This window comes from Indicator indicator, chromosome 30 (genome assembly GCF_027791375.1).
Source record: "Indicator indicator isolate 239-I01 chromosome 30, UM_Iind_1.1, whole genome shotgun sequence".
Classification (NCBI taxonomy): Eukaryota; Metazoa; Chordata; class Aves; order Piciformes; family Indicatoridae; genus Indicator; species Indicator indicator.
In genome coordinates this window covers 3,233,186-3,245,497 of record NC_072039.1, presented here as the reverse complement: position 1 = coordinate 3,245,497, position 12,312 = coordinate 3,233,186, and the positions used below count along the sequence as shown (strand labels likewise).

The 12,312-nt window shown below is 40.5% G+C and overlaps 1 protein-coding gene across 1 annotated transcript; it reads right to left on the bottom strand.

Moving 5' to 3' along the window:
- Window positions 1-3,480: 3,480 nt before the first annotated feature.
- RNFT1 (ring finger protein, transmembrane 1) lies at window positions 3,481-10,081 on the bottom strand. Its single transcript, XM_054394224.1, has 8 exons — window positions 9,703-10,081; window positions 9,297-9,373; window positions 8,572-8,672; window positions 7,773-7,926; window positions 6,150-6,308; window positions 4,775-4,840; window positions 3,884-3,985; window positions 3,481-3,696 (listed from the first exon to the last, which is right to left on the bottom strand). Exons 1-8 carry the CDS (start codon window positions 10,067-10,069, stop codon window positions 3,562-3,564), a joined length of 1,161 nt encoding a protein of 386 aa, XP_054250199.1. The 5' UTR covers window positions 10,070-10,081; the 3' UTR covers window positions 3,481-3,561.
- Between the last annotated feature and the right edge of the window lie 2,231 nt (window positions 10,082-12,312).

The window sequence follows — 12,312 nt, the reverse complement described above, 5'->3', positions numbered from 1 at the left end:
GGTCCTAGTTACAGCTAACAGTTGCTTTTTGGTTGGCTGGATAGAAATGTCCAGTAGGTTTGGTTTAATATGGCTGGCAAGAATGGCAAGAGTTGTTTGTCTGAGTTCACTGAGTAATTACGGATACGATTCAGCGGGTTGAAAAGCAAATTCCCTGTACTGTCACTGTTTCATCCCATAGATTCTTAATTCCCTACCATAACTGTGAAACTTTTGGGAGTGTGACTCAGACAGCAAGCACACACTATGCAATATGGTTTATCCTGTATTTATTTGTAAAAATATCAGACATAGATCCTCTATATATATATAATAGTGTCAAAATTACTAGGTGTGAACTAAGGGGAGTGGAGTTCTAGCTCCTGTCTGGCTATTTCAGATAAGTGCAGAGTGCATTGAATATTGGAGAGCTTAACAAGTGCTTTCTTTTGTTCATTTAAAAATGTCTTAAATTTTTCATTAGAGTATAGAATCTTATTTTTTTTATTTTGTACAAGCTGCGCTTTTTTAATTATAATCACTGAAAAAAATTCACTATAATTTGATTTTATAGGATTTTTGTAGCATTACAAAAATATAGTAAAAAAACTGAGGTTAATACCTGTTGTGGCTAACCATATAAAAGTATTAAATCTTAAACTTGAACAAAAGTCATATTTTTTTTTTTTACCAGATGTTAAATAGGGAACTATTTTGTTCTGCAGGTCATGATCACAAAAGGTTTCTAGGTCAGCTGTGTTACCAGCAGTTTTTCTTTTCCCATTTGATGCAGAAACTATTCTGGTAGAAGATATTCAGAATTTCATCTTTTTCCTCTGTGGGAGTGATGCATACATTTGATGCCATTCGTGTACTAAATTGTAATTTTGGGAATGCTGGAATAATTCCTACCAAGACTGTCTTAATTGTGCCATCTGACATTTGAATGTCATCCTGGTATTAGCTCATAATAAAAGATAAAAATAAATGAGTCAATTGTTCTTTTGAATATCCCTTTTGGTTTTATTTTTTGGTCTTGCTATCTAAAAGCTGAACTGCTGGAGAACATTTAATGTTTGAGTCCACCCTAAACATCCAGTGGATGTTTGCTTTGGGACTGTTTGCTTTTTAATATTACTCCCAACCTGTTCTCACTGTTAGAAAGTGCATCAAACATCGAGGGAGGCTACTGCTGTTCTTAGGACAGCCACTTGGGTTTGGCTGGTTTTTGTCTCTACAGCAGGACAGTTGCCGATTCATTTTCTCAGTAAAGGGAAAAGGAGAAGTTAAGTACATGGCAAATTAAATATTTTTCCTACAGATATACTGTGTGCAGTTCCTGTATATGAACTTCTGCAGATTGTTCTCTTCTAGATTAACTTGGTTTTGTAGCTGTCTTCAAGAAACAAACTTGAGCTGCCTTAGTAGAAATGAAGGTAATCCCTCTTCTGTTTTTCATCTTTCACAGTTTACTGGAACTAAAAATACTCAACTGCTGAATAAGATGGATGTGAATAGCAATTAAATGCAAATTTAAGCATATGTTAATCCAAGTGACCTATTTACTTTAATTTTTTTAGGAAGTAGGTAGGCCCTAAGTCTAACTATGGCTCTAAATCGTTGTCTTTCATGACAGCTTTGAAGGGAAAGGGAGGGAGGAAGAATTCTGCTTAGAACTTCAAGGACCTGACAGATGCTAGTTGTGTTCCTTCTGTCTTATCAAGACCTGGTACCTTCACCTTGATTCTTGGGCTCTTAAGTGGCTGTTGATTGCCTTTTGTCATCCTCTTCTCTCCTGTGTCTCCTGCAGAGTCAGACATGTGCTGGGTGTCTGTGTGTCTGTGTGCGTGGCAAGCAGGGCAGCTGCCCTGGCCTGAGTGGGCTTGAGGAAGAGTTGCATCTTCATAGCATGACACTGACAAGCGGATCAGAGAGGATGCCACTCGTGGATGTAAGTGACTCACTTTTTGTTCCTCTCTGTACCTAAGATGAGAATGACTTGTTTCATTTATGAAGTGTAAATCTAAACTGGCTGATCAAAATCTTTCAGTTCTTTGTTTTTTTTAATAAAATGTGTTTGATAAAATTACGGGGTTTGGATAATTTTCACTGGCTCTTAAAAGAATAAATGTTCATCAGCAGAAAGAGGGAATACAGGATGAATTGTTCCCTGGTCCCAGCTCTGACCAATATCCATCCCTAGTCTAGGCAGATGTTGCTACTACTGTGTGGTAGACAAAGACTAAAGACTTCAGTCATGATCCAGGGTTGACTTAAAGCACTGACACCACATGTTGTTTGTACCCCATAATACAGCCTTGGTGAGCTTTACAAGCACTCTCTCATCATGCCCTGTCAGCCCTATTTATTGATTTATAGCTGGCTGTGGCAGCTGCAACTTCATAGTTGCCATTGGATGCTACGCTATCCAAGTAAGCGTTTAACGTGTCAGTTCTGGTTTTTCCCTAATTTAGAAGCTTCCTAAAGGTATTCAGTTAAGACACGCTCAAGTTAATGGCAACTCAATTTAACTTTGCTGTAACAGAATAATTGGAGTGGGCTTGGGTTTGTTTTGGGTTTTTTATCTAATCCAAAGAGCCAGGTGAAAAAAAGGACAAGAAAAAAAATGGTATGTAAATTAGCTCTATAATGAGCATCAAGACTAAACATGAAAAAGTTGCAAGATGTGGAGTGTTTTTGTTTTGCAAAGACATCAGTTTAACAGGAATTACCTAGCAGTGAGCTGTTAATGTGCTTCCATGTAAGTTAATACTGAAACAGCAATGACCTTTGTTGCTTTATTCAACATGCACCAAACAAGTAAGATTTAAATCCGTTTATTCTCTCTGATTTTTATGCATACTACAAATTGCAAATATAGTATAAAATAGATTCTCCCCTGTAAGAAAATCTGGTTCTTCATATGACAAAAATATAGTATTAAAGGTTTGGTTTAAAAATACCAGTGTTAACAAAAGCTAAGTATAAAACTCTCCTCAGTGGTTGGTTTAGGTATTAAGCCAAAGATCTGTTAGAAGCCTACAAGAACCTGAGGGGGAAGCCTCTTCCTCTTGTGGCTTATCTCCAGGTACAGTGAGAAATAGGTGCATGAATAAGAAGCTGGTTTCTCTCATCTACTGGGCAAGCATTGAAGGATCTTTAATGCCAGGTGACAAGCAGCTCTAATTCTCACTGTACTCCAGAGTATAAAATTTGCTCATAATCTTAATAAAATTATAGGTCCACCTTTTGGGTTAAGTCATGTTAGAAGGATAAAGACAATTTAGTACAGCCTGTAACTCTACTTTAAGTTTAAATAATGTTAAGAACCTGCTGCAAGAAGTGATGCAGCATTGTTCCAGGACCTGACAAGAAGCAGTGCTGTTTTTTCTGCATTCACCCTGAAAACTTAAAACTTTTCTTAAGAAGGTCAAGTTAACGTTTTCTGCACTGTTTAAAATATAAAAACATTTCATAGAAGCATTTTATCTAGAATTTGGAAATTCACTCCTTGTGCCACCTACATCTGCAGTAAACTGCAAAACCTCAACTTGAGTAAACTGTAAACCAAGTTGACATGCTTTAGAAAATCTGTAGATGCATAGATGTGGCTCCATCCTTCCACTTGTTAACATGGTCTGAAATAACAGTTTTGCAGAGTGGACACGTTTTTTCTCTATTAAACCACAAAGAGATGCATTCTTCACAAAATGTGTGCTGTAATGAAAAGAAGGAGAACTTAGAGCTTCTAAGCTCTTCTGTTTATCAGAGGGTATATTATTTGCATAGCCTGATTTCTAATAATAATCAGAAAACATACTAAACTAACTTTATGTTGTTTTGTTTGCCAGTTGTTTAAAATATTCTTAAGTCTGCAGAAAGTTACTCAGATTTTGTGTATTACCTGGCAGATAAGCAGAATAGGCTTCTGAAATTCAGCTTGGCAGATAGAACAAATATCATCCGACTCAGAACACTGTCTCTTGCTAGCTGTCACCCCATAGTGCTGTAAAACAAGGCATTTTAAGCAGATATTAGTGTCTAGGGGGCTAAAAAAAGGCAGTACAAACACAAAAATACCAAGACAGAGAGGAACTGGGAATAAGGACTGCTGTGTCAGGAAAACTCTTCAGTCGCTAATCCAATTAAATGTTGCTAAATTTTTTAATAGTCATCTTGAGGCCTACAGCTTATCTGCTCCTACTTACCATGCCCTCTAGTTAGTATCTTTCCCTGATCAAAGACACTGGAAAAATCTAGCAGTTATTATTTTAAGTGACCTCTGAGAAACACACTGTTTTAAGTTCCAATTTGAACAAGACAGCACTCAGAACATGAGAAGTGCTTCGTGATGCTTAGTTCAAGGACAGCACTCCAAAATGTTCTCTATCTTTCACTGCAGGAACAGCAGACTCTGAACAATAGCTCTTCCTACAGAGAAAGATTATCTAGTTACAATTCTAACAAGTTACTTGCGTGTGAGTTATTTTGGCAAGCTTCACTTCTCACTGTAATTCAGCCTAAAGCTCTGCCTGCATCTAGCCAGGTTTAATTCCAGTTAAAAAGCAGGAAGCAGGACAAAAGCTCCACATGGATTTATCTGAAGAGACATGCAGAATAGATTTTGTTGTTCAGCTGACAACATAATGGGAGAACAACTTTACAAAGTTTACTTTAAACGTGCAGTTGTCTATTGCTAGAACAATGCAATGTACTACAGGAATGAGTTATTTGGAAATGAAGTGTTTTCAGGTAACTTGAGGTTTTTTTTGCCATAAGAGAATTCAGTACTCACTGGTTGTGTACAAAATAGCCGTAAGACCTGTCTGAAGTTTCTCAATTGCCCAAAAAAGCTCAAAATCTGAAATGGGAAAGAAAAACTGAGTTACATTTAGCTTTTGTGCAGACTCCAACACTAGAAGTCTCACTGCTAGTTTGATTTTAGCAGAACTTAAGCAGAGCTGCAGTTCAGACTGACCACATTTTCAATACTTAATAGGTGTGAGACCCCACCTTGAGTATTGCATCCAGTTCTGGTGTCCCCAGCATAAGAAGGACACAGAGCTGTTGGAGCGAGTCCAGAGGAGGGCCAAGGGCAGGCACACCTCTGCTGTGAGGATAGGCTGAGGGAACTGGGGTTGCTCAGCCTAGAGAAGAGGCAGCTCCGGGGCTGCCTTAGAGCTGCCTTCCACTACCTGAAGGTATAGGAAGGCTGGAGAGGGACTTTTCATAATGGTGCCTAATGTCATGACACGGAGGAACGATTTGAAGCTGAGGTAGAGTAGGGTTAGACTGGATCTTAGGAAGAAGTTCTTCAGTATGAGGGTGGTGAAACTCTAGAACAGGTTGCCCAGGGAGGATATGGCTGCCTCCTCTCTGGGAGTGTTCAAGGCCAGGTTGGATGAGGCTTTCAGCAGCCAAGTCTAGTTGAGAGGCATCTCTGCCAATGGCAAGGAGTTTGTAGTAGATGATCTCTAAGGCCCCTTCCAACCTGAGCCATTCTATGATAGCCAAACTAAGAATTGAACCTGAAGGATTTCCCTAGTTGATATCTGGTCTTTAAAAGCAAAATAGTGTTGAGGTTCTACAATGAAGCACTCAAGTACAAATATATCAGCATTATTATCATATATGTAATAGTCTCTAGACTTGCAGTTAAGATACTATAGCATTAAAAAGTATTTTTCATGTTCAAAGCCAAACTTGCATTGAATTTGGTTCTGTCTCGAGCAGATTAGCTGTATGGTGAAGCAGACAGCTTCAACAGACTTATGTTTAACTGGTTTAGCATCATCCAGGATACTCAGAGTAAATCTGGTTGCCTGGAAGAGGCTGATTCAGCCATGAATTTTACCTGTATTTTTGCAAGCTCTTTTCCTCAGAATCTGCTAACAGTCTGATCAATGTCTGCTGTGAGGGGAGCTATAGTAACAGTGTTCTTTGCTATGGAACCCAAATCTACTCCCAGAACAGGTGCAGCAAAAAGATGATCCTGTGTCCTGAGCCAGTTTTCTTGTCGGTTTTGGAAAGCTGTCTCAGTGAACCTGAAGCCTTGATTTGCAAGTCAGCTCAAACACAGGAGAACTTCCAGAAATGTGTTAGCTTGTGTGTCTAACCCTCCAACTATAGTTACTGCAGAACAGTTTGAGAGGAATATAAAGCTCACATACTTTCAGGACGAGGTAGAGAAGGCCCAGCAGTATCCCAAGGGTCCATCCTAGCACACTGTCCAGCTCCCCTTTGCCAATAAGATAACGGAACCAAACTGGTATGGGGACAAACATACGGTAATACTGGCAGAGTTCTTCTAACAGCATGTACCAGTAGCCCTAAGCAAGACATGCAAAGGAATTGCTCAAGATTTAAAACACAAGGAGTTTTTAAAATATAAAGACATATTGTTATTCTTTGGAGGAACTTCCTCTCATCATATCTTGAAACAGCTAAATATGAGGCATGGAAAAGAATGAAGATGAGATGATGAGTCTCACCACAGCTGTGCAAATAACAGTAACACCATTGCTGTACTGCAGAAAATCAAGTCCACAGGCTGCAACAGGATAGCTTTGTCAGGTGCTTACCTCTTTAACAATACTCTCAGACTTCATAAGCATTAAAAGTGAAAATCAAAGTTATTTGGAAAAGGAGAATAAGAAATGTGGTCACAGAGATCAGCTTGTTATTAGCAGAGCTGTGTCCTGCATTAAATTAAAAAAAATGTGAGAGTAAGACCCATTCTTTATTAACAACCATAAACTGTTGGATTAACAGGCAAGAAGAGTCCAATGACACCCTAACCATTACTGAATGACAACTACAAAGCACCAGTACCCTACAGAACACTCTGTCTGTGTGATTGTATAATCATGCTATTTAGCTTAGCTCTTACTTTATTCCCATAAGTTTGTCTCTGTAACAGGGAGGAAGTATTCTTTCTATACACTGCACACTGGAAAATGCCACAATTTGCCACTATTGACCAGATTCCTCCTTTAATTTAGCCACAATGTAGGTCACTTGGTGTAATGGAATTTTCAATAACTATTTTTTGGTTGTTAGGTCACTAGCTGTAGGAAAAAAAAAAAAAAAGAGAGATCTTGATTATAAATCAGTATTTAGATAAATTGGTTTTACCTGAGGAAATACTTGTTCTGGGACATTTGAAGAGCTAAAACCTACCGAAACCTCCTGTTCAAATGCTGAGACATCATTAGGCAGATGAAAATAAACCATAAGTCAGCGTAGGCTACTGTGAAAATTCTTAAATTTCAATGGTTTGAGGAGTTAAGCTACGAATCAAACTCGTTGATCTGACATAAATATTGCTGAAGTTTATTAACAAAAAGAAAAAAACTCTGCATTATTTTCTGAAGAGACAGGAAAAAACTCCATCTGTTTGCATGCACAGATCTTAAAACCTTCCCATATCAGTTCCTGTCAAGCCTGTAGAAAATTTATTGTGCTTTAGCTGCTCATGCTAACCACCTGCATACACATTCTTACAGGTAAAGTAAGTAAAAGGTTTCTTCATCCCCCCCCACTTAGAGACAGAAATAAACCCATTTATCTGATGACATAATACAAGCAGTTGTTTCAGATCAGACTGTAAACCTTCCTCAGCACCAAGCAGGGAAGAACATGCAATCCACAGGGTGTTCTAACCCACAGTGAAATGGTGGATTATATCCAGAACTTTAATTAAAAAGACTATTCTCTGGATAGAATTTAATAATTAGCTAATCTTGCCATAAAACACTCTCATGTGGAAGCAAAAATATAGCTTATTTCCTTACCTTTGATTTAAAGGACATCATAAAAGAAGGCACTAAGAGAATAAAGCACTTGAAGCCCATGAAGAGGAATTTCAGAATAAAGTCTGTGATTCCCACAATCCAAAGTACCTCCCACAAGTCCATAAAGTCCATAGTAGGCTTTAAGAAGATTAAGCTAGAAAAACAAGTATCAGAAGTTACTGGAGCACCCTGTTTAGAGGAAAGTGTAACCAGAGATTGTCACAGCAGGTTTAATTAAAAAGGAAACTTGGTTTTACACGGAGGAAACATATTTGCTAAGAAAATCAACTCTTTATTGTAAGTTGATTAATTTATGACCTGTAACAACGTTTCTGGTTTTGAACCTTCCTACCTGTCTTGTCATCACAACCCCCCCATCTTGAGACACAGACTTGCTTTCTCATTTTAGCAACACAGCCTTGGACTGATTTAGAGCCAAGAGTGCAGCTACAGATTGGTAAGGGGTGAAAAGAAAAAAAAAAATCAACTGGAGCCCCAGTATGGCACATTCAATATGCCAAAGGCAAGGTGGTGGTAGGGTCAAGGCTAGGAATGAAACCCAGGTACATTCCTCATGGTACAGTAGTGCCATTAAGTTGAATATAGGGTCTAATCTTGCAAATTCCAATGTACTTTTAAGGATAGCACCTGTTGACTTTGGCAGAAGAGGAAGAAAGAAGATTAAAATGAAAGGGAAACCGATGCCACAATTAAAGATGAACAGCAGCAGCCCAGATAAAATGTTCCCAGTTAATATCTGAGGAATTTATGATGTGAGTAGAGATTTTCTTCTACTTACCTGTAATATAGTGACTGAGAATGGAAAGTGTAATACAAGAGGAGTGATGATCCAGTTAGGTACACCAGTAACCAAGCACATTGCAACTTGGAGCACCGTTCCTGTAAGGTAATTGCAGACATACTATAGTCCTCATCTTGCTATCAGTGTCTGAAATACATCTCCAAAGCACTAAGTCTCTTGGATCCTAAACAGTTTTACTACTAGAGGATTTTATATTTGTGGGTTTAGACCAAATAAACTAGGAGAACTAAACTGAAAGGTAAAGCAGCAATTTTAATGTTTTCAGCATAATTTCTGTGCGTATCAAGGTTTTTTTTTTTTTCCTACAAGCACAACCGCAATCCAACCCACAATGAATAACAAATTTTCCTTTGGCAATGAACAGAGACTGATGAAAGTTTAAACTGTTAATTGCTTTTAACTCCATAAATATAGTTAAGAAATTCTTCCATAATTCCAGAAAGCTTTCCTCAGTTGGAGTGATTTCAGTATGCACAGTTGGGGGGGACAAGGGAGGGAAAACCCTCCTTTTGAATTTTGCAAACCTTACTATCTGACAAGCTCTACAGTGTACAGAAGCATTGAGACTCCCATCTTGGAAACTTTAACCCCTAATATTATCAGGTAAATCAACCAGTGTCTCCACTCACATTTCTTTCAAAAAATGATGGATAAAGATCTTGGTTAACATATAGGATTTCGTTGCATAGGGTGATACTTACTCTTAGAAAAACCTGATTTACTATGCTTTTGTTTGCATACAAGTAAGTTGTTAGCAGCCCAATTCCAAGAGAAATGCCTATTAGGAAAAAAGGGTCAGTTAAACACAATAAAATAAAATAATTACTGAACTGGGTTAAGAATCAGCCACTTCTAATACATCTTTGTAATTACAATTAATAGAGCTCAGACTATCAAACCAGAATAATTAAGCCACATTATGCCAGCAAAGGAAATAGAAGCCACTGAAATGTAGTTCAGTAAGTCTCTTTCTGACAAATAAAGCAAATAAAAATAAAACTAAAAATAAATTGAATTCTATTGCAGGCATGGTTATTATGATGATCTCTTAGGGGCTGGGGGGAGGTGGGGGTATGTTCCCTCAGACTGTGTTTTGTTATACTCTACCGATTATATGCTGGACGACCAGTTTGACACACAGAATCAAGATATAGGGCAGACTTTTGTGCAGCCACTGCAGGAGGTATCTGAGCTCTGAGAGGGAGCTGCCACCATGTTCCTCTGAGTCTGGAGTGGAATCATCCTGCCCCCCTGCTTCACTGTGGGCATGTCCGTGGGAGCGACTTTGGGAGCCCTGCCGTGAGTGCCGGGAACCGGTGTGGTCTCTGGCTTCTCCTGCCGCAGAGTTCAGCTGGATGCGGACATCTCCGCTCTGGTGGCACGAGGCATCTCCTGGCAGCCTCGCTGCATGGCTGCTCTGAGAAGAGTCATCACTCCCTGGGATATTGTGGAGGTGACTGCAGTTTGCTTGCATGGTGGGAGGGGTTTTCTGGTCCAGATTTTTGCTGTTGTGTCTCCTAGTGCAGGATAAAAAAAGTCACCACTGAAGGAAGAGATAACTAGTCAGGGGGGTGTGAAAAATCCAAGCTAACCAACAAAAAACCCAACACAAAAATACAACAGATTGTACTGATTGCCTGCGTGAAGCAAAGATTCTGAGAGCTGCTGTCTGTCTGTTCTAGTCAACAGTTGGACTCGATGATATTAGAGGTCTTTTCCAACTGAAACAATTCTATGATTGTATGAAAGCTGGCATGCAGGGTTTGTGCCCTGTCTCCACAAGGCAACTTGAGGCTCTGGCCAGCCTGATCTACCGTGAGGTGTCCCTGCCCATGGCACAGGGGTTGGAACTAGGTGATCCTTGTGGTCCCTTCCAACCCTGACTGATTCTATGATTCTGTGTGCCCTATTAAATGAGTTCCTTTTGCTCACATGCTGATTTTCTAGCCTGCAGTCAACCTGGTGCCTTAGTAAAATCTGAAGTTGTTTCAGTGCAAATCAGAACAGAGAAGCTGCTGAAAAGGAGACCAGCAGTAGCCTTTGCAGAAGCAATCTTAGAAGTGCTGCATAATTTCACAAAAATAGTAACAGTAGTAGGCCAAAGAAGGAGCAGGCAATGGGAAGGAAGCAAAAACTACTAAAATGGTAAGCACTTGTTCAGAGACAAGCCTAGTCAAAAGCCAGTGCATGCTTAAAATTGAGGGCCATTATGAGATTAATGAGATTATCCTGTCTGGGTAAGTGAGCAGAACCAGGTTAGTGCATTTTGTAAGAAGCGTTTAAAAAAGCCTGGACCATATGGCCAGGTGAAAAAACGAAACGCAGCCAAGAAGCAGTAATTTAACAGCAACACCACCCAAATGCGGATTTAATTCTTTCCACTTCCATCTTTCTGTTGTCTTCCAGGGCAGTTTTTCAGTTCTGTGACAGTATACAGTGGTCAAACTGGCTTAAACCTACTTTTCTGCACTGATGTGATTAATGATTTTGGAGAATGCAGCCAGATTTGGCACAACACTTACCACTGTCATTGAAACATTCAAAAAGGATTATAACAAAATTTCTAACATTTCAAACTCTTCCAGATTTCTCTTTGAATGTTTTTTTTTGTGTCCACAGTTCAGTGTACACACACTTAGTTTCACTCAGGATACAAAAAGGTTAAAGCAAAGTCGGGTGTGTGCTGCAAGTTCTTACCACATTTGCACAAACCTAGAATTCTTGTCTTTAAAATGGAAAGATTTAGATGAGTAAATTGCATTAATTTAAAATGCAAAAAGGGGAACTTACTACCATTTAGAAATGCTACCACTGTATTTTTGTTGGCCAAAGATTACATTGTACTTCAGCCAAAATTCATCTTCTGTCATTTTATGCACACAAATAAAGAAAACTGGAGCCAGTTCTGTGTGAACAGTATTACTCGGGATGTCAGCATGATCAAGGCACGAATGTTTGGGTTTTTTTTTAAAGGAGGAGGGGGTTAAAAATAATCTCATTAGCTCTCTTGTCAGTGACTTCGGGCCTGCTTGTGCAGAAACTGACAGCTCCGTGCTAAAAAAAAAAAGTGAACGACCCCATTGTTCGATTAATGCAGCTTCTCCTGGCACTCTGCCTAACAAACTTTCAAGTAACTTAGGTAGTAAACAGGATTTCCCAGCCTAAGAAATCCGCAGGCAGCCTCCAGAATTTCTTCTTCCCAGTCAAATCAAAGAAACTTTGATAAAGTCTCCTCTCCTCGGACATTGCCCAGATTACCCCAGCTGCCTCCCACTACACTTAGGGAGTCGCTCCCAGGCCGCTGCCGCTGGGCCGCGCCGCCCTCGCCCGCACCCCTGGCCGGGCCGCGCCGCAGCTCAAGTCGCCGCCGGCCCCTCAGAGGCGGCGGAAGGGTCAAAGTCGATGAGCGCAGCGCCGGAGGGGTCCCCGCCGGCTCCCACTGCCCCCCCCGGCACAGACAGAGGGTGACTCTGAGGTGCGTCCCCGCTCCCTCCCCCCGGTCCCGGGCTCTGCAGGGGAGCGGCCGCTAGAAGCCCCTTTCCCGCCCTCCCCCACCAGAGCCCGGAGCCGGTACCTCATCGGGCGGCCAGCGCCTCCCGCCCGGCGCCGCTGCCCAGGCCGCCGCCACCCGCCGCCTCCATCGCCGCCGTCGAGGCCGGGTGGGTGGAAGAGGGTGCGGCGGGGGGAGGAAGAGGAGGAGCCGTGAGGGGAGGAGGA

Bases quoted from the DNA above. Each gene is read 5' to 3' on its own strand.
- RNFT1 (XM_054394224.1), bottom strand. From the start codon at position 10,069: ATGCAAGCAAACTGCAGTCACCTCCACAATATCCCAGGGAGTGATGAC. The intron at 8,673-9,296 runs GTAAGTATCACC...ATTACCTTACAG, and splicing joins TAAATCAGGTTTTTCTAAGA to GAACGGTGCTCCAAGTTGCA. The intron at 3,986-4,774 runs GTGAGTACTGAA...CTTGTTTTACAG, and splicing joins GGCTATTTTGTACACAACCA to CACTATGGGGTGACAGCTAG.